Source organism: Suillus plorans, assembly GCF_016647745.1.
Source record: "Suillus plorans strain S12 chromosome Unknown HD556scaffold_87, whole genome shotgun sequence".
Classification (NCBI taxonomy): Eukaryota; Fungi; Basidiomycota; class Agaricomycetes; order Boletales; family Suillaceae; genus Suillus; species Suillus plorans.
Window position 1 is genome coordinate 152,514 of NW_024537471.1, and position 20,518 is coordinate 173,031.

General features: G+C 48.2%; 6 protein-coding genes across 6 annotated transcripts; 4 read left to right on the plus strand and 2 right to left on the minus strand.

The window, feature by feature from the left end:
* Positions 1-93: 93 nt before the first annotated feature.
* Positions 94-2,086, minus strand: HD556DRAFT_1247701 (PIN domain-like protein; the record flags this gene model as incomplete). Its single annotated transcript, XM_041298719.1, has 5 exons — positions 94-573; positions 626-1,669; positions 1,719-1,881; positions 1,932-1,994; positions 2,046-2,086. The coding sequence occupies 5 exons, from the start codon at positions 2,084-2,086 to the stop codon at positions 94-96; spliced, it is 1,791 nt and encodes a 596-aa protein (XP_041154269.1).
* A 129-nt stretch (positions 2,087-2,215) lies between these two features.
* On the plus strand, positions 2,216-6,917 carry HD556DRAFT_1413072 (coatomer WD associated region-domain-containing protein). The gene is made up of 14 exons (XM_041304228.1): positions 2,216-2,442; positions 2,496-2,609; positions 2,668-2,748; positions 2,798-2,892; positions 2,950-3,900; positions 3,953-4,184; positions 4,235-4,373; positions 4,428-4,668; positions 4,722-4,877; positions 4,929-5,127; positions 5,178-5,707; positions 5,761-6,084; positions 6,136-6,408; positions 6,464-6,917. The coding sequence occupies exons 1-14, from the start codon at positions 2,394-2,396 to the stop codon at positions 6,704-6,706; spliced, it is 3,627 nt and encodes a 1,208-aa protein (XP_041154270.1). The 5' UTR covers positions 2,216-2,393; the 3' UTR covers positions 6,707-6,917.
* Positions 6,918-9,435: 2,518 nt separating this feature from the next.
* On the plus strand, positions 9,436-11,591 carry HD556DRAFT_1434622 (putative halogenase; the record flags this gene model as incomplete). Its single annotated transcript, XM_041305347.1, has 12 exons — positions 9,436-9,453; positions 9,505-9,620; positions 9,680-9,776; positions 9,835-9,877; positions 9,933-9,979; positions 10,026-10,362; positions 10,409-10,714; positions 10,762-10,915; positions 10,969-11,081; positions 11,134-11,186; positions 11,238-11,314; positions 11,366-11,591. 12 exons carry the CDS (start codon positions 9,436-9,438, stop codon positions 11,589-11,591), a joined length of 1,587 nt encoding a protein of 528 aa, XP_041154271.1.
* A 465-nt stretch (positions 11,592-12,056) lies between these two features.
* On the plus strand, positions 12,057-13,582 carry HD556DRAFT_1413100 (uncharacterized protein). The gene is made up of 4 exons (XM_041304229.1): positions 12,057-12,123; positions 12,176-12,691; positions 12,753-12,926; positions 13,011-13,582. Exons 2-4 carry the CDS (start codon positions 12,439-12,441, stop codon positions 13,085-13,087), a joined length of 504 nt encoding a protein of 167 aa, XP_041154272.1. The 5' UTR covers positions 12,057-12,123; positions 12,176-12,438; the 3' UTR covers positions 13,088-13,582.
* A 1,663-nt stretch (positions 13,583-15,245) lies between these two features.
* On the plus strand, positions 15,246-18,332 carry HD556DRAFT_1012767 (docking domain of Afi1 for Arf3 in vesicle trafficking-domain-containing protein). Its single transcript, XM_041295870.1, has 10 exons — positions 15,246-15,445; positions 15,502-15,717; positions 15,771-15,831; positions 15,880-16,548; positions 16,607-16,902; positions 16,962-17,262; positions 17,329-17,601; positions 17,670-17,828; positions 17,881-18,003; positions 18,065-18,332. Exons 1-10 carry the CDS (start codon positions 15,336-15,338, stop codon positions 18,236-18,238), a joined length of 2,382 nt encoding a protein of 793 aa, XP_041154273.1. The 5' UTR covers positions 15,246-15,335; the 3' UTR covers positions 18,239-18,332.
* Positions 18,333-18,425: 93 nt separating this feature from the next.
* On the minus strand, positions 18,426-20,385 carry HD556DRAFT_1247696 (uncharacterized protein; the record flags this gene model as incomplete). Its single annotated transcript, XM_041298718.1, has 9 exons — positions 18,426-18,740; positions 18,797-18,969; positions 19,047-19,319; positions 19,370-19,390; positions 19,443-19,478; positions 19,536-19,619; positions 19,670-19,789; positions 19,837-20,219; positions 20,333-20,385. 9 exons carry the CDS (start codon positions 20,383-20,385, stop codon positions 18,426-18,428), a joined length of 1,458 nt encoding a protein of 485 aa, XP_041154274.1.
* Between the last annotated feature and the right edge of the window lie 133 nt (positions 20,386-20,518).

A 20,518-nucleotide genomic window follows, 5' to 3' on the forward strand; every position in this document is an offset into this window, starting at 1 on the left:
GACAAGAGCAGACCAATGATATAATTATGTCATGATCTAAAAAGACTTCAGACCATGGATAAAATCATAGAGTGCGCGTGCGGAGGGCGCCAACTACCTTGCCCTGGGATTGTCAGCAAAATAATTGCCCTCCAACGCAGTACCGTAATTCCACTGATCAGGCAGTAGTCTCTGTAATCTATACTTTCGTACAATGGCTGCAACCTTCGCGTGGTTTATATTGTGTTGCTTCAGTGTTTCAGGGTCTGGAATAGGGGGCAATGTTGCGAATGTAAGCCGAGCGATGCCTACTTGTTCTAGGTACAACTGTTTGGAGAGCCGCGGTGGGTACTTGTGTTCTTGTGTGATCACACGCTCGATGCTGCCATGTTCGCGGATGAACTTGAGTGCGCGCTGAGGACCAACGTTTTTGATCCGTTGCGAGAAGTCCGTGCCGAGGAGCAAGAGGAAGTCGATATATGCGGATTTGGAAAGTTGGAGAGCAGTACGAACGTGGGACCCATGGACGAGGATCAATGGATCGTTTCTGTTGGCGATATTTCGAATGAGGGGAGCCTCGTAGACGAGGACGTCCTAGGTGAAGAATGAATAAAGATTCACACGTGGCATTCTAAAAAGGATGTACCGTATCTTCGCTTGCAACATAATCAGCTTTGCCATGGATAACAAGTGAGGATGCAAGAGCCTCTGCTTCAAAGGCTCCCTCTGATTGGATGCACGGTACACCCATGGCGCGCAGGATCTCTTTGCTCTCCTCGTAAGTCTGGGTGGTAGGAGGATTCGATCGGCGAGCGTAAGACTCGGAAAGAATACTACTCTTTTCAGCCAACGTTGCGAGGACAGTTTCAGGAGCGTCTGCGAGTGTATCCCATACTTGACCTTCCTCTATTGTCATTTGAAGTTGGGACCTGGACATGATGTACTCGGCGCGAGTCTCGTCTGGGGACTCTGGAACCTCCACAGTAGGAGGTAGTGAGGTTATCTGTGCGACGCACTCGCTATATTCTTGATATAGGGAGGAGAGCGCAGAAATCACATCCTCTACTGGGGGTACGAAATCTGCAAAAACCACATCCTGAGATGTTTGAAAATCAGCTTCTCGAGGTTCGCCTTGCATGATGCTTGGGCCAGGAGGGAGGTCTTGCACTCGAAGGTTGGATATGCTTTCAACAAGGGAAGCACCTGGATCCAACGTCGAATTATTTATAGGGTCTAGCCATGACTTGCAATCACAAGGTGGGATGACGGCGACTGATTGACCTGTGCGAGCGAGAAGAATCTCTTTCATGTCTGCATCCGACATGTTAACAGAATTGTAGATTGCCCAAAGGGTATCCTCCTCCGAATGGGTTGATAGAGTATTGCAAATTTGCTCAAATTCAGAAGCACCAGAAAGGCGAGTTTGAGAGCGAGTTGTAGCAACAGTGACCGAGTTCACATCATTCTGAAGGATATCCGATGGTGACAAAGAAGGCTGGAAGTATGTAGGGATGGTCTTTGGAGCCACTGCTACGTGTTGTAACGCATAGCTGACACGCCGACGGTCCGGCGGTTCCATTGAATGATATTGCGGTAGTAATCGCATCAATTTCCGAAGTCTGCTCAGTCTCTCCACCTCAATGGATGAACGAGCTGCATCCAGTCTCCGTATCTCCCTGCGTCGTTCTACCTAGAAAAGATATCCATCCAAAGTATCTCCGGCTATTGCGGCAACTCACCTCTCGAGCTTTGGCAATGCTGCGGTCTCTACCATCAAATACGCAAATTGCATGCACATTGCACTCTTTGAGTTCCGTGATTATGCGATGCCACCCGAGGACGTGTCTATGCGGATGAGGCATCGGTGCGAAGTGAAGGCGCTGGGTTATAAGGGTGCCATCACTGATTTGGTCGAAGATGAGTTGGGGGAATTAGTCAGATAAAGAGCTTACATGACAATGGTCTTACCACAGAGAGATCTGAGGCGGTCTGGAAGTTTTCTGATAACTTCCGGGCTAACGGAGGTAAAATCAGATGTGAGCAGAGAAGGCTGGATTAGAGCTCACCAGGTTTTCTGTAAAAATGGGGTAAGACCCAGAACTCCCATGCGCACTGCAAATTTTGTCGCTCAACGTCGAAACTGACTATTAGCAGAAAACCTCCTGTGACACAAGTCGGTAAACAAGTTCCTAGAAAGACTGTACATTAATTTCCTTTCTTAGCTTTTTATAAACTCCGCCACCGCGATGTCGTGGCTTACAGCGCCTTGCAAGTGAACTGCAAGATCGACGACGACGGCACTCTTTTGTGAATAACCGGGCTCCTTGACCCACCGATATAATCATCTACAGCCTAGTTATTAGACAGGAAATTATACTCGGTATTGACGCGACTGAAGGGAGTCCACGCTCAACATGTCGGTGATGCTCACAAAGTTCGAGTCCAAGAGCAATCGCGTTAAAGGTATGTTCGTTTCCAAGCTTGTCACGAGTTCATGACGCAGCTGCGTGTCATAGGACTTGCTTTTCATCCGACTCAACCACTACTTGCCGCCGCACTTCACAATGGAAGTGTTCAGCTCTGGAATTACCGAATGGGCGTATTAGTGGATCGGTTCGAAGAACACGAAGGTAAAGTTCATTCAAATCGCAATGACTGCAATATCTATCTTATTTAATTGACTGTTAGGACCTGTACGGGGCGTCGCAATTCATCCGAGTCGAGCACTATTGGTTACTGGAGGTGACGACTACAAGATCAAAGTATGGGGTGGGTGTGGTTTCTATTTCCTAAACATCACGCTCATGGGCATGGCAAGACCTGAAACCTCAGAGCAGAAGGTGTCTATTTACTCTGCACGGTCACCTCGACTACGTCCGAACCGTTCAGTTCCACCACGAAATGCCATGGATCGTAAGTCATGTTTCGCTTTCCATCGGATAGTTTACTGAGAGTTGTTCGAATTTGCAGTTGTCGGCGTCCGACGATCAGACTATTCGGATATGGAACAGCACCTCGCGGCATTGTGTTGCAATTTTGACAGGGCACTCTCATTATGTTATGTCCGCACAATTCCACCCAAAAGACGATCTCATCGTCTCAACGTCGATGGACCAAACCGTACGAGTTTGGGACATCTCCGGTCTGCGCAAGAATACACCAAATAATGGCCCTAACAACTTCGAGACGTTTGACACGTTCTCCACGGTCAAGTACGTGCTAGAAGGCCACGATCGTGGTGTAAACTGGGCTTCATTCCACCCTACGCTACCGTTGATCGTGTCCGCAGCTGATGATCGGACAATCAAGATTTGGCGAATGAGCGAGACCCGAGCATGGGAGGTTGACTCATGCAGAGGTCACTTCAACAGCGTGTCAAGTGCGATATTCCACCCAAAGCACGAGTTAATCGTATCTTGCGCAGAGGACAAGACTGTCCGAGTCTGGGATCTGGCCAAGCGGACAGCAATCCAGACATTCAGGCGGGAGAACGACAGGTTCTGGATATTGGCTGCACATCCAAACCTCAACTTGTTTGCAGCAGGACATGACGGTGGTCTCATTGTGTTCAAGCTCGAGCGCGAACGACCCGCCTTTACCGTGCATGGGGATATGCTTTACTATATCCGTGATAAGTATGTGCGTACTTACGACTTCAACTCGGGCTCCGACATCGGCTTGCTGAGCGTACGGAAATTCGGAAGTCCATACGTTCCTCCGCGTACTGTGAGCTACAACCCTGCCGAACGGGCTGTTGTGGTCACCATTTCCTCGGATAACGGGTTGTTTGAGCTCTCGTCATTGCCGACGCAGTCCAATGGCGAGGTCAAAGACTCGTCTGCAGATGGAAAGCGCGGCTCGGCCCACAGCGCAATCTTTGTTGCAAGAAATCGGTTTGCGGTGCTCAACAAAACCTCCCAGGTAGTCGCTCTAATCTTCTGGTCAGAGGATATTATTCTAATGATCTTTGCAGCTCATTGAAGTTCGCGACTTGTCAAATTCAGTCGTGAAAACCATCAAACCCCCAGCCCAGACTAATGAAATTTTCTACGGTGGTACAGCCTGCCTAATTCTCAGCTCGACAACTACTGTTGTGCTGTATGATATCCAACAGCAGAAAACGATCGCAGAGTTGAACAGTCCACCTGTTAAATATGTTGTTTGGAACGCAGACGGGTCACTGGTCGCGCTGATGAGCAAACACAGTGAGTTCATCCTACACAGTTCTTTGGACTGAGTTCAAAGCCATGAATAGCAATCACTATTGCCAACAAAAATTTCTCGCAAAACAGCCTCATCCATGAGACGATACGAATCAAGTCCGGGGCTTGGGATGACACAGGCGTTTTTATCTACTCCACGCTCAACCATATCAAGTACTGCTTGCCTCAAGGGTACTGAGTTTCTTCCCGCTAGCTTACATGCAGCTGATCTATCTGCTTTCTCAGTGATCATGGCGTCATCTGCACATTAGATAATCCCGTCTACCTTACCCGTGTCAAGGGTAAAACTGCTCATTGCCTGGACCGATCTGCACGCCCACGCACCATCACGTTCGATCCGACTGAGTACCGCTTCAAACTCGCGCTCCTGCGCAATAACTATGACGAGATGCTTCATATCATCCGCACGTCAACATTGCTTGGGCAGAGCATCATTGCGTATCTTCAGCAAAAGGGCTTCCCGGAGGTTTGTTTTCGAGTGCAGATCCTTGAAATATGGAAGGTTCATACAATGTACAGATTGCACTGCACTTTGTGCAAGACAAGAACACCAGATTTGATCTTGCAATCGAGTGTGGGAACTTGGACGTCGCACTTGAGACTGCAAGAGCGATCGACCGGCCTGAGTGTTGGGAGCGTCTAGCGCAACAAGCCTTGAAGCAGGGCAACCACAAGGTTTGCTTCCTTCCTTGCGTGTTGTCCAACAATCGATTTATTGCATCTCAGATCGTCGAAAAAGCCTACCAGCAAACTAAGAACTTCGACCGCTTGTCGTTTTTGTATCTCGCCACAGGCAGTACAGAAAAGCTCTCCAAAATGCAGAAAATTGCAGACGCACGAGGCGACCCCATGTCGCGCTTCCACAATGCGCTTTATGCCGGCGATGTTCTTGGACGTATTACTGTTTTGCGCGACGTCGGGCTTCGTAAGTACATTTCTTTAGTTCGGTTTTCAAGACTTTACACTTCGTCCCAGACCCCTTGGCATATCTTACAGCAAAGACGAATGGTTTGGAGGAAGAAGCAGCTGAAATTCTTGAGGCGGCTGGCCTTACCGAGGCCGACGTGGACGATGTCCCTGCATTTGGAAAATGTACCCTCCAAACCCCATCTGTTGTCACTCCTACATCCAACTTTAACTGGCCGTCTATTTCCATGGGAGAATCCTTCTTTGACCGTGCGCTCGCCAACGGCCATCTTGATGGAGACAGTGATATGCCTCACATCAATGGCAATAGCTTGGACTCAGGTGCAGGCGCCTCTACCGCTCTGGACGAGTGGGCGAAGGATGAGGAACCAGATGTAGAGGAAGATGGATGGGAGCTTGATGCAGAGGCAGAAGATGATGAGGAGAAAGATGTGGATGAAGAGTTTGAGGATGCCGTCGAAGAGGAGGACCTTGGCGCCGGCGCTGCACCTGGTGTAAGCGAGAACGAGCTCTGGGTCCGGAACTCACCTTTCGCAGCTGAACATGTCGCAGCTGGATCATTCGACTCCGCCATGCAGGTGAGCTACACGTCACTTCTTCGTTTCGAATAGACACTCAATTCTACAACTAGCTTCTCAACCGACAGCTGGGCGTTGTGAACTTTGCGCTCTTGAAGCCATCGTTCTTGTCCATCTACCGTTCGTCACATGTCTACGTATCCCCGATCGCTTCGTTGCCGCCATTGCAATTGCACATTCGGAAGAACCCCGAGGAGACCTCGCCTGGACGGGTGCTGCCTGTTGCTGCTCGTACTCTTTCTTCGATCCGCACAGAGCTGTCAGAGGGATACCGCTTCGTTTCCGGCAACAAGTTGTCAGAGGCTCAGGCAACATTCCGGTCGGTGTTGCTAGCATTGCTGCTTATGGTTGTCTCATCAGATAAGGAGGCCAAAGAAGTAAGCATTATCAAACCACTGGATATCAACGCCAACTGATTATACTCCTAGTGGCGAGACACTGTGACGACCGCCCGAGAGTATCTCCTCGGTGTCTCCATTGAGCTTGAACGGCGACGTATCGCACAGGATGAACCTGACAATGTTCGCCGGAGCCTTGAACTCGCCGCATATTTCACGCATTGCCAGTTACAGCCACAGCACATGCAGATCGCACTACGGAGCGCTATTGGTGTGTTCGCCAAAGCCAACAACCATGCAACCGCTGCCAAACTGGCACGTCGCCTTCTTGACCTTAACCCCGATCCCAAAATTGTTGCGCAGGTATATTCGCGGTTCTTTTATCTCATTCATTGCCCTCGCTAACTCGTATGTCAAGGCTCGTCAGCGCATCGCAGCAGGGGACCGCAATCCTCGGAACACAGTCGAGGTCTCATACGATGAGTTCACAGAGTTTGAGATCTGTGCAGCTACATACACCCCCATCTACAAAGGCTCACCATCCGTGCGCTGTCCATATACCGATGCAGCCTTCCTGCCTGAGTTCAAAGGCAAGTTGGACCCGTTGATAGAGCTGACTGAGATTGGGGCAACTGTGAGTGGGCTGCCTGCACCACGGTAGAATTTTGTTAGATGTGGATGGACAATAGTGTCAATTAGGAATAATCGAATCTTGGCATACTATTTGTTCTGACGATTGTTCCGCTATATATCAGCTAGAATGACGGGTGCCATAAATTGACACGAGCACGGATTTACGCATACACTCCAAATTAAAATCAGTACCATCTCTCGCGCAGAAGTTAATCTTCACAGTGGACACTGATGACGGGATGATGCAGCCCACTTAACCTACACAAAGGCACGCCATAGAAACAGGGAAGAAAGTACTGGACGAAGAGTTGGAACAGAGATGTGGCAGTGACTTTTTGCCCTCGCGTATAGACTTCCACCAACACTGAGCTCAGTCACTCTCAAATCCCGCAAACATATCACCATACCTCTCGCGAAGTTTACAGCCGTCTCACAGTGTCACACAGGACATGAATTCATCGGAGAGTACGCTTAAATCGTACAAACTGAACCTGCTGGCTTTCAATTATGTGGAGAGCCATGTCAAACGCAAGAATAGATCTTACACGACTGTCTGCTATTCACGCATCCCTCCAGCACGCAAGGACAGTGGTCTGGATGTATAAATATGTTGAATGGCATGGAAGCAATAGGACGAGAGGATGATAAAGACTTGCAAATACTCTTATGAATGGCGTTGCTGGTGCGAAGATGGCAAGGCAGGACGTGACATCGAAAGCCGCCGGCCCAGTCGTCTTTACCTTCGTCGTTCTGAGTTGCTGCCCAATCAAGTCCGTAAGTGAATCCATGGAAAGCCCTTTATGACAGCCAATGTTGCATCATCAACAGGCATGGCATACTCGAGATCGACACGCTAACCGGCATCCTTCAGCTTCGCTTATCCTCCCAGCATCCAATGCTGCGTCTCGATGGGGTGTGCTTGCTGGAACTTGAGCAAAAAAGCTGCGGGTGCACGACAAGTGTCAGGCCATGTATGGAACTACAGCCTATGGGCCACGACACCGAGTAATCATCTTTCTCGTGCGTGCAGCAGGCCCAAAGTTGTTCATGGTCCATGGAACTCAGAATTCTTGAGGACCTGGAATCTGCATTCATCAAGGTCATAATAACGTCTACGTCAGAGGAGCGATTTGATAAAAAAACTGATACACGCATATATAGTATTGTTCCTTCGAGGTGCACGTCGTAGTTACTCTGCAAGTGTGTGCAGACTCGGTGAGATCCGCGTCGAGATACTTTCTGTTCGGAGTCCGGACATGATTTTATTATGTTTGTCATTTTTGGGGGTTAGTAGGACAAGATGAGAATGAGTTGATTGCTAAAATTGTGGAATCGTTTATATGTAAATTCCGCACCACGGGCACCCATGAATCGTATAAGCGTTTCGATACCGACGTACCATTCCCAATCGCAACCAACCGCCTCATGATGAGCCACTGTAACAAGATCCAACACTCCACTGGAGCTTTCATTGTAATTTGCAAAAGGACTTGATGTCATTCAAGCTGCTCGTTGTCGCTCGCCAGGAATGAGCATCGATGCTGCGGTACGAGAGAACTATTGGTTTCCCGGCAGCGTCAGGCTACCACGCCCTGGCACTTCCATGTTCGTTCAAAGTTCTGCCAGAAAGACGTGACAGCACGAGGACCGCTCTAAAACTTGATCAGGCGATCGCACAAAGGGGTTTCGCTAGCGAGGACAATGCGGCACATCAATTTTGTTGTCCCGGGCATCATATGCACCCCTGAATTATGTCAGTGATTCTATCCGTAGTAGTGGGGACTGAATTATAACAATTGTAACTTACCGCCTCGTGATATGAGCCATTGTAACAAGATTTGATACGCCACTCCGGAGCTTCCACTGCAAATGTTTAGGTATTCTTCTAGAATCAGACCAGTCAAATTTATCAGCCAACTTGTCACGGTTGTAAGGAATCTTTGCCAACATACTTATATTTGCGGCAGACACCATCTTACAGTATGGAGGCAACCAAGCCGCTACAGTTGCAAAGTTAGCATCCATAGTAGTCGTCGGGTGCCTGTCATATGACGTCAAAGTGCCATGGTCCAGAGTCTCCAGACTCAGTTTCAAACTTTCGCGGAGGAGCATAGTTTCGGTGACTTGTTACTAACAGGAGTGAGTAAATAGTTTAAGCTAAACTTGCGCTGAGAATTTTCAACTTTTGTTACATACCTGACACAGTCAGTGGCTCTTCCGAGATATATCATATCAGTACTAGCTCATCCCGAAAATCTGACTAGACTCGGAGAAAGAGTAGTACTTCAACATTGAACAATATTGTATCATGTGTCGATGATGATCGGCATTTCCAAGACCAGGTTAACTTCAGTCCGACTCATCTCCGTCAAATTATCACGTGATATAATAGTAGTAGAGGTTGCAACTTGCCGTAAAGTCATGGGCTATTCGGAAGGGATCCTTCTCTGCCTATGATACTCACAGTTTACCAAGGCAATCATAAACGGCGATTTGGGGCCCGTTCCTAGCTCTGTCCGTCGGTCATGCGTATTGACCTAGCCAGATCATCTCGGTGGTAATAATGGTTGACTGAACTAGGCAACACGATGCGGACGGTGGCCAAGACAGTGCAGTGTCTCGTCTCTTAGTGGAGATGATGACCTAGCTTCCCATTCGGCCGGGAGGAATCTGTGGTGCCAAAGTTTATTTATACAAAGATATACCACATATAAAGGTATAGCGATATGTCCCTTTCATACATTCCCCTTCATAAAAATGGTCATTCAATCACTTGTAAGTGGTTGATATTAATTTTTCTGCTGCGAAGGCTAAAATACTGGCCAGCCAACCTCGACTGAAATACTTGTTGTGGGCGGCGGACCCGCCGGAAGTTACGCTGCTGCTGCTTTAGCTCGAGAAGGGTTTGAAGTTACTCTTCTCGAAGCTGCGAACTTCCCTCGGTCAGCATTTGTGATATATGACATCTACATATACGGTCACTAATACACAATTGTGCTAGATACCATATAGGCGAGAGCTTGCTCCCGTCGGTCCGCCAATTCTTGGCATTTGTTGACGCAGAGAAATCTATCATGAACTATGGCTTCACAATTAAGGTGCGGATGATTTTAAATGCACCAGAATACAGTACATTCAACGATTTCCTTCTTATAGCCCGGTGCTGCGATCAAGTTGAACCAGTTCAAGCGAGAAGGATGTGAGCCTCAGTCGCCCTCGTTCACCGTCGTGTTAACATTAATTCTTCGCTCCAGATACAGATTTCATTGCGCTTAACCCAAACAATGGGTCTTGGAACGTGGTCCGTGATATATCGGAAACATTCTTTCTATCTCACCATTTCGCAGATCCGATCAGAATTTGACGATCTGTTATTTCATCATGCTTCGAAGTGTGGGGCAACCATATTCGACAACATAAGAGTTGCTGAAATTCATTTCGACGGAGAAAGGCCTGTTTCAGCCGACTGGAGGAATGCAAGCACCGGGATACAGGGCCGAATCTTTTTCAACTACCTAGTCGATGCATCAGGAAGGAACGGGATCATGTCCACAAAGTATCTCAAGAACAGACGCTATAATCAGGCTCTCCACAACGTCGCATGCTGGGGATACTGGGCCGGAACTGGGTCTTACATGCCAAACACTACTCGCCAGAATGCTATCTGGGTCGAAGCACTTGAAGGTATGAAATCTACCCGAAGTCGTCATGCTGAGCTGAACGTGTGCAGACGAGTCTGGATGGGCCTGGTTCATCCCTCTTCATGATGGGACTACATCTGTGGGTATTGTGATGGATCAAGAGTCGAGCAACCGCAAGAAGAAGGCTTCTCGTGCGGCCTCGGGAACATCCGGCTCGAATCTTCTGGCTCATTATAAGGAAGAATTACGCAGAGCTCCTGGAGTACTCAGATTGATTGGAAATGGCACTCTTCGAAACAACGGTACATTGGAAGCTGTCAAATCTGCAAGTGATTTTAGTTACTCGGCTTCCTCTTACGCCGGGGATCATTTCCGCCTGGCGGGGGATTCTGGAGGTATTTTTTCTGATGTTTTGTGGTACTCGCAATTGACAATCATCAAGCGTTCATTGACCCATTCTTCTCCTCTGGCGTGCATCTGGCTTTCACAGGAGGACTTTCGGCTGCCATCACGATAGCTGCGTCCATTCGAGGGCTTTGCAGCGAAGAGGATGCCCAACGGTGGCATACCTCAAAGATCGCCACCTCTTACACGAGGCACGCGAACTTGGTCGCTCGGGCAATAGCAACTAATGTAACGGATGCTGTAGGTTTCTTCTCGTCATCCTGGGGACCTACAAACAGATCCGCAATCAGTCTAAACCAGTGATGAACGATGTGGACGAGGACAATTTTGATAGAGCCTTCAATCTTATCAGGCCAGGTGAGAATCAATATTTTTCCTTGTCACTGCGAATCCCAAGACTTGAGTGCAGTGATACAAGGAACCGCAGATGTTGGCAAGGCGCTAACAGAAGATGAACTCCAGGTATGTGTGTTCTGCTGTCACCTTCTATGACACGCTCAATCTGACTGCCAGAAAACCATGGACTTCTGTCATCATTTATTTGCACCCACTGATCCTGAGATGCATTCTGCAGTCAGAACTAGGCAAGGGTTTCTCGTCTGTTTCAACTGGATTATTCGATACTAAACTCAACACAATAGATTGGATCCTACTTTAACATCCCCAGATGCACCCGTCATGACGGAATGCGAAGTGGATCGGTTGCTCGGAGATGCTGATGAGGAAGCCAAGATTGTTTTGAAGGAGATCAACGCGCGAAAGCCCATCCATACGATGTACAACCCCACGGAGAACTTCGGCGTCGAGGAACACCTTGGTTTCAAAGCTGTCTTGGAACGGGGGAAATTGGGTTTGGTAACTGCGTAGCTCGGAAATGTAGATCAGTTATGTTAGACGTCGGTTACTCGCTATGGTCACGACATGACGACAGAATTCAACAATCCATCTTGGCCAACTATGTTCCAGAGTAGTAGAACTTATGCACAGATTTTGTAGAGCTTCAATACTTTTTCCGCTCCACGTTGCGATTCAAGTTTTGCCCACCGCAGGTCTGATTCCGAAGACTGATATATCTGTGATCGCCAAAATTCCGGATACTATCCATCCCGGCTGTCGTCACAGTCGTCAAGTAACGCTTTTGTCACCCGCTCAGCAATGCCTCCGACCCAGATGTCAGTTAAGTTAGAGCGAAAAATTATGTGAGGGTGAAATACTAGCTTACATTGTGAGCCAACGCAGCTTCTTTGATGGTCTTGTAGATCTTGTTTGTGACACCCTGCAAAGCTGGCAGCCTGGATCCGCTGCTCACACCTTTCGAGCGGCTATCTCCGAGTCTGACAAGTCGTCATAGCCAGTTGTAGTATCTGTTTAAACCTCCGCCACGGCAACGTTCGGCTGGCTGTCACCAGCGTGAGTCTTGCGTGACTTTGGCTGCTTTCAAAGAACTTCACCATTTCTTCGTGAAAATCAGTCGTTCAACCTCGCAATGAACAGTACATGTTATAAATATTGATTGAAGTTGTAAATTATGCGTGGAAGTAAGAATTGAGTGAGATATTTAGGTCGTGACGACTTGTGGGGGTGACGACTCAGCCGGGATGGATAGTAGTCTTGGGATAGCCACTTGCTTATATGCGGTAGTTTCAGCTTTCCCGCGCCACTGGGCCGACGGCAAATACAATAATTGATCGACTCGCTCTCGCCAACTTCTACCATGGATATCTCCTACAGTTCGTCAGCGGCCCAAGTCATTGAGAACACGTCGACCGGCATTGAAGATACATCTGTCGAGCGTCCTCTAACACCTGAACCAGTCCAGCGCTCACAACCAGAGTCGAGCAATGACCGGAACCAGCAGCCTTCGCTACAAGAAATCCTTCAAATGACATCTACCACAGTCAACTTCATATCAACCATCACAACACTCTTCAACGAGAAAGGGGAGCAGAATTTGTGCTTCCGAGAAGGTAAAATTCGATGTTCAGAGCGCATATAGTCACGTAGACGCGATCCCCTAATAAAAAACAGAGCTCAGACGAAAAAACATTCTCATCGCGATGAATGCACACGCCTGGGCGAGTGCGAGGCTCGTGCACGAACACAAAGTCGCAGGAGACACGCTGGGAGCCGGCATTCAGAAACTTTTGAAAGACGAAGAGAATCAAGGCAGGTCATCTCACCCCGTTTTCAGGTCAACGTTTGGTATGCACGCCATTTGTATCGCCCCGCTATAGGCTGTGCCGTTTGCTAGTTACGATTACTGATTGTTGTTATTTTTTCCTGAAGATCGCATACGCGCACATTTGTCGGAGATGTTTGAAGCCATCAACAACACTGTCGCTAGCTTGACGGGGCTCAGTTGAGATCGGGCGTCATTGTTACTGTCCGATATGGTGCGCCGCCTGTGTCCGTTAGGTACCTTGTTAATAGCTCTGCCCAATTCGAACTGGTCTTGTTGTATTATTCTTGAAGGTCGCACTTGATGCACTGATATATCGATCTGATGATATCCATGCAGTGCTAGCACAGGTGCTATCGCTCAGTTAATCCAAAACCGCTCCATTTGATAGTACACGGCGGCGAATTTCTGATGGCACCGCCCACCACTGTCAAGTCTGTTTAGATTCATAATGAAGCCACTCTTGCCGCTTCGGCTTGATGTGACTGCCTGCGCATTTACTCATACATCCTATTTCCCACTCATGTGATATCTTGATGTTTCTTCTCCGCCAAACAATTTAAGTTGGTGATTCGGGGAGAAGTGCTGCAGGAGGTTTTCTGCTAATAGTCAATTTTCGACGTTGAGCGACAGAATTTGCACTGCGCATGGGAGTTCCCCATTTTTACAGAAAATCTGGTGAGCTCTAATCTAGCCTTTTCTGCTCACAACTAATTTTACCTCCGTCAGCACGGAAATTATCAGAAAACTTCCAGACCGCCTATGTTTTGGACTAGTCAAATACTTTTGCGATCTTCGCCTGTCTGCCTATAAGCGATAAACATAAACTTGACTGCACACGTAAAGAAATTGCCCAAACTCGCGTTGAGCCTGGCTACGGGAGTCCGTACGACGGTGATTGGAGGCGCTTTGCAATGCCCAAGTTGAACACGTATTATTCATGTCCGCCTGCAGGCGCGTGCGAATTCATTAGCGCTCACATCAGGAACAATTGGAATTCCACTCCAAGAAGGCCCAAGGTCCCCCCGGACATCATACGGATCTAGCAAGTTACAGATAGCAGCTGTAATTGTTTTCCTCCAGTTAAGGCGCCGTGGTGACGGAAGCTCGCCTGCCATCCTGCAGCTCTGAAACCAAATTTGAACGCGCGACTCTGGAGCAAGATTTGATTTCGTCTGTGCCATATTTCGTGGCTTATGTACATAGTACACAACTTCTTAGGATTCATGATCACATCATTCTAGAGAGTAACTTGGAAATCGCATGGGATATCTCTCTTTGCGCCTTCTCTGCAAATGGACAGCGAGTACCAGGCTGTATTGATTATTCCACTGATCGTTTGGCCTGTTGTACACTGAGTCTTCATGAAATTATCAGTAGCATCACTTATCTGGGCGCTAGGAGCGGTCAACTCGTGGATCTTACCGTAAACGTCATTTGGAAGTGGAAGGCCGAACAGATAGTATACTAGCCCCAACTGGCACTAGTCTAAACCCTGGCGATAGCACACATTACTAGTTCTGGTGGTAGGAAATTACTTACAATTTGGACTGGTGAGGAGATGACAACTTGCCATTGAAATTAGGACACTGACTATTGTGTTCGCTTTTTCCCCCCCTGGCTGGCTGGCGGCATACGCATGGCACGCTAATTACAGTCTCGCATACCAGCAGGTGCGTTTAATGAGCTTCTGTGGCGGGTGATATTTCCGAAGTCTGAGGAAGAGACGCGATAAGTGTGTTTAACTTTCGAGTCAAGGAAGAAGACGTACTGACGAAGTCCGAGTCATAGTGGCTAGCCCCTGGAGAACCGCTTGCGTCCGGTTACTGCCTTTTATGGTAGACTGTACCGTAGAACCCTTGGTATGTGTAGTAGGCCCATCAGGAAAACCCTCCCTTGCAACTAACTTGGATAACTTATTGTAGCGATTTTACTCATGATAATTCTTTATGTATACAATTTCGTCATTGAATGTCTGCAGTGCTAGCACGCTCAGCTAATCCAAAACCGACGACGAATTTCTGATGCGCACCACCCACCACTGTCAAGTCTGATAATGAAGCTGCTTCAGCTTGCATACATCCTATTTCCCACTAAGCATGTGATATTTTGATGTTTCTTCTCCGCCAAGTTAGTGATTCGAGGAGAAGTGCCATATCATATTCGCGTTCGTCTAGTAGTTAACCTTGGATGTCCGCTATACAAGTTTCCTTCTATCATGCTGGTCATAATTAATATCATTTTAACCGAATTATCGAATTCTAGTAGCTTCTGAACATTGCCACATCATCAATATTGCACATATCAACATTCTAAAAAAGGTAATTTTTAAGCAATACTTTGTACTTCTTCGCCCAACCCTCCCGACAGCAACATACTTACCCAGTCAACAGCCTGCTGCAAATCAGCATTGCCGGCGACAGTAATTAGACATGGCCGGCAAAGGCCCACATTGTTCATTTGTTCTTCTCGCCGAGTTTGACATTGATAGTGGTGCCCAGCTCACGTACCAGTTTCCTCAGCCGCTGGGAACAGACGAGGGGTGAATTTCGACTTGACATGACCCGAATTATGTGTCGGTTAACTATTTCATGTCAGTTTGCTCGCAAATCTTATGCTTCCAGATGGAGCAGAAAGGCACCTCGAAGATTGGACCATCTTCTTCCTCAACCAGACGCCGTTCAATACCATTGCACCAGTTCTTGCTTTGGAGACGGAACCGAGTGACAATCAGTCAAACGGAGAGGACGACCGCCCGGAACTGTTATATGTCCTCAACCTGGTGCGGACGAAGCATGACAAGTCGGTTCGGAGGTACGTAGGTAGTTTTGACTTGCTGCACACCATCTACATGCGTCGCATCGCAGAGGTGCCGTAGTGAAAGCGATGGCTATTTGCACACGACATCCATTTATCCAAATATTCAAGGTGTATCTGAATTTCATATCACTTGACTGATTGCTCACCAAGCGCCAGCCCGTTCTCCTCCTTGCACTCGACGACTATTTTGCAAACCCATCCCAAGAATGTCTTACACGCCTATTTGATGCGATTAACTCGATGAACATCAGTGCTGCGCCTGCGCTTACACGATGTGAAAAACTAATTATGCGCGCCTCAGAGCGCAAAGACATCTTTGCGGAGAAGTTCACTCATATACCCCCACTTCCTCTCAAGGCTGCACACAAGACGACAGGATCGAATGGCTCACATTCATCTGAAGATGGGGTTCTCATCAGTGCTCGCGCGCGCTCTACAACAGCTACCTCTGATCATAACCCTACCCACCCGTCCTCTCCGTCCGACAGCTCGTTCAGCCTTGGTGGGAGTGCAGTATGGGTGAATGATGACAGCGTTATAATTGATAGTCAAGTGGGTGTTGCAATAGGTGCAGGCCCAGGAAGCATCGGTGGCGCTTCAGTGAGCGGCAGCAGTGTTCTTACTAGCCGCGGGCGGCGTAGCACTGATACAAGCTCGAACTCGAGCCACGCTTATAGCGGTGGCGCAATACCCACATCATCCGACCCACATTTGCGCTCGGGGATATCCAAAGATACCCATTTCTTTCAGACAAGCATCGCATACAAAGGACATACCCTGCCAATCAAACTGCCTCTGGCCACCTTTCCTGAGGAAGTCGGAGAGGTGCGTCTCTTGATGACAATGCACTTCATACACAGTTCTGAATACGTGTTTTCTCAAGTATTCCCTAATCCAACTAATACAAACGTTTTCTTCGCCTCTCATCACAATCTCTGGACCGCTACACCCACATCTACACACGAACGGAATTCTCACGCACCCAATAATAATTCTCTTCAACGCGCTTGTTACTGGCAAACGCATCCTCTTCCTTGGTCATAATATCCCTGCTGGACAGGTCGCCAATTATGTCCTTTCTGCTTGTGCCCTGGGCTCTGGATGTGGTGCAGTACTACGAGGATTCATTGAGCGATCATTTCCTTACGCCGGACTTGCGGGCGAGGACTGGGTTTCAACGTATGCATTTCCACACTTTTTCCCGTGGAAGACTTTGATCAATGATATTGATTTCGCAGGCCGGCATACATAGCAGGCGTAACTAATCCTATCTTCGAAACCAGTGGACCCTGGGATCTTTTGATGGACATCGGCACAGGTCGTGTTGTCGTGCATAAGGACATACACGTATCTTTCCCAACTACGATGGCACCGCCTGCACTTGTCAACCCAATGATGCCACGTCCGATCAAGGCGGAAAACTCGACCGGGAGCGAGGATGATATCCAGCGTATCGCAACTCGAGACGGGAAGGACGGGAACCAAAAGAGCGAGTTTGCGGCGAAGCAAGACAGCTTAGATAACATGTTCATTGAAGATGTAGGTCTTAGTAAAATTGTCGCATTGCCTCGATCACGTCGGCAACTAACATCGCTCGGTGTTTAGCTGATTTCAGCAATCACCTCGCACTTCGGGGAGACGCTGGTGCGGATGCGATTTACGGAGTACGTGGCGCGCTTCGTTCGACTAGCGTCGCGGTACGAGGAGCTCGTTGTGGGAACGACGAAGCTTGGATGTGGTAGCGCACCATTTTTAGACGGGTCCCTGGGCAGCGGTATCGTGTTTCCGGACGAGGCAGTTGCATTTAAGGAGCTTGCTGCGAACGCAAGTCGGATTGAGGGTTGGCGAAGGAGCAAGTCCTATCAATACTGTGTCCAGGTGGGTAGTTCCTCCTCTAAGGGGTGTGAGCCTCGAGGACATTTTGATATATTTTCCGTACTGTGTAGGATTTCAAAAAATATCGGGCAACTGCTGCTATCCAGGGATTCGACCTATCTCATCAACTTTTGAAATTGCGGCTGGTGAAAAACTTGCCAGACGCGGAAGTCGAGCTCATCGTGCGTTCGATAGCAGACAACTTGCGGACATACGAACAAATAGTTGAGGTGAGCATTCTCACATTCTGGACTGTTGAGTGATCCATGATTTCTCGTGCAGCTGCTTGCTTGTATGCCACCACATGCCGGAGGATTACAGCCTTTGAGTTTTTGCCTATTCCACCATCAAGAATCTATTCGGGAAGCCACCGTTGGTATTTTCAACGAGCTGCGTCAGAACCCCGTATGTTATTTGCTCATCTTTCCATGTTCGTATGAAATAACTCACTGCTTTTATTCTATAGGTCGGGGTGATTTTTCTGCAAGCTCTGAATCACTTCCAGAGGTATGCCTATGTTCGACAGGCACACGCTCGTGAATCACGCATGAAGGATTTGAGCCATGGTCTAGCCCCACCACCTCACTTGGTATCACGGACGCCGTCCAACCGCAGTGAAGTCAGTCTAGGGGGGATGTGAGCATGGAGAAATGTCGCCAGTTTGCAAGGTCTCGTCTATGCGGACTTACAAAAAATAATTCTATATTGGCGCGCGCTACATGTACATCATATATCTTACAAGTACCCGTGTCGTCGCGAGCACTACACCTCTCGAGACCCACCCTACTAGTAGGACCAACAGGGAAGGGCCGGGACAGGTGCCACCGTCATACGGAGCTTCCTCCCCCTCCCCCTTCAGGATCTCCTTGGATTGAATGCCAGCGACACAGGATTTTGCTAAGTATAGAACTCTGGTCGTACTCATCTGGAGACGTGACATATAGGGCAGCCCACACAAGTAGTATCAAAAAACAGGCGCCTCCAAACATTGCGAGTCCGCCGACCACGTGAGACGTCAGTAAGAGAAAGTGGGCCACCATAAAGACGATGCTCCATAGATAGAGGCCTTTGGGCAAACTAAAGACGATGGCAGATGGGAGCATTCCAATCGAGCGCGATTTTGCGGCTCTCAGGTAGCGCGCCTGAAATAGATATGGTTAACTGGACTGCGGAGCGTAAGAAAGAGAATGATGCGAACAGCAAATGATGCAGTGGCGTCTTCTAGTCCGTGGTGCTTAAGGAGTAGGATCGATCCTACGGCGAGGCTCCCAGACGCTGAGAGAATGGCCGGTAAGGCAGATGACAAAGAAGCACGAGATAACAGGCAAGAGAGAATGGTAGCACTATAAAAAGAACGATCATGACGGCGCCCTTAGTGTCCGATAATCAAGGCTTCTCACATTGTTATTGGGAAAGTCTGTAGAACCAAACCATGAATTAAGCTTCACCGCAGTTGATCAGAAATGTGCGCACCCAAATAACTGCTGTATGCCACTCTGAAACACATGTCGTCATGAAAATTTCCCATTGATCCACAAACACTTGCTCATTTGCAAACAATTCATGGAGTTCGAAAAAAAATCGGTCGGGGATTCCCCACAAGGCCAGGTTTGCAATTGTTTTCACCCATTGGTGATCCAGATCTTCTTCGGGCGTCATGATTTGCAGCCTATCTAATTGGGCATGCTCTTGTCCATAGTAAGTCAAAAACCGCTGGTTTTCTGTCATGTGCCTCAGTATATGTGTCGAGGTGATTTGATGTCCAACAAACCTATTGCGCCCCATAGACGAGCTATAATATTCGTGAGCTCGATTCAGAACAGCATCTGGAGATTCCCACCCACCAACAAAGCATAATGTGTGTCCATCAAGGGCCCGCCCTTGAGAGAAAGTTTCGGTTAGGAAATTGGGCACGCTTAATATTTTTTTGGATGTACCTCGTTGCAGAGACAGTAGTTGCAACATCTGACTACATCTCTCTGCAGTGTATGGAAACGTAGATGATCGTGATGTCATACGGTCTTCATTCAGAGCTCAGAATATGAAAATTGATGAATAAGGAAATAAATACCTGCTGCCCCATGAGACATGACGCCGATTAAATCGTCTACCATCTGAGGTGGCAATTGTGCGTATATGTGCATCGGGAAGAATTCCACATGGACCCAATACAGCCTTTCTAAAGCGATGTCTGCTGACATGTGAGGATAAACGACGGAGAATAATTTGGATACACACCGCGATGGGAGTCAGAGACAATCATTCCCATATCGAGCAGTTCTGTAGAAGTCTGTTCAATCCAGAAGATACGCCGGGTATCATGGTCTACGAAGTAGTAGGCACAGGAGAGTGGAGATTCATCAAGCTCTATGAATAGCTCTGACGAGGGCGGCATCATAATCTGCTGCTGCGAGATCATGTCATCGATAAACTTGAGGCAGCCAGACACCTGGTTCTCGGTCTCTTGCCTATAAACATTGGCTTCTGTCACAACGACATAGTTGGCAAGTCTTGCTTGGAAGTACAGCTGGCCTTCTGGGTGTGGGTAGGAGCTCCATTTCGTTTGCATGCCGAGAGTACTTGAGGGAGATATTGATTGTTCAGTTTTGTGCAAACGGACGCTAAACGACTAACCTGGGAGCTCCTGGTGGTATCACGGTGTGGTAAGAATAGATACTAAAAATCAATAGAATGTCAGTGCATGTATGGGCTTTTGCGAGCTGCACAAACCTACCTTGGCGATTTGCCATATCGTGCGGTAGCCACTGACGTCGTGGGTCTGAGCATTCCTGCTGGTGAATGGATGGACGAAGGCGCTGCCACATCGTTGCATGTTGGTTGAGTGTAGCTCATGTTGAATATTGCGAGCCATAATGAAGGGATTGGCTATCCGTTATAAAGGAAAAGCCGGGTTTGCTGT

Coding starts and splice junctions, on each gene's coding strand:
- HD556DRAFT_1413072 (XM_041304228.1), top strand. CDS start 2,394: ATGTCGGTGATGCTCACAAAGTTCGAGTCCAAGAGCAATCGCGTTAAA. Junction 2,893..2,949: donor ACCACGAAATGCCATGGATC/GTAAGTCATGTT, acceptor TCGAATTTGCAG/TTGTCGGCGTCCGACGATCA. Junction 4,374..4,427: donor AAGTACTGCTTGCCTCAAGG/GTACTGAGTTTC, acceptor CTGCTTTCTCAG/TGATCATGGCGTCATCTGCA.
- HD556DRAFT_1413100 (XM_041304229.1), top strand. CDS start 12,439: ATGGATATCTCCTACAGTTCGTCAGCGGCCCAAGTCATTGAGAACACG. Junction 12,692..12,752: donor GAATTTGTGCTTCCGAGAAG/GTAAAATTCGAT, acceptor AATAAAAAACAG/AGCTCAGACGAAAAAACATT. Junction 12,927..13,010: donor CGTTTTCAGGTCAACGTTTG/GTATGCACGCCA, acceptor TTTTTCCTGAAG/ATCGCATACGCGCACATTTG.
- HD556DRAFT_1012767 (XM_041295870.1), top strand. CDS start 15,336: ATGGCCGGCAAAGGCCCACATTGTTCATTTGTTCTTCTCGCCGAGTTT. Junction 15,446..15,501: donor CCGCTGGGAACAGACGAGGG/GTGAATTTCGAC, acceptor ATTTCATGTCAG/TTTGCTCGCAAATCTTATGC. Junction 17,263..17,328: donor ATAACATGTTCATTGAAGAT/GTAGGTCTTAGT, acceptor CTCGGTGTTTAG/CTGATTTCAGCAATCACCTC.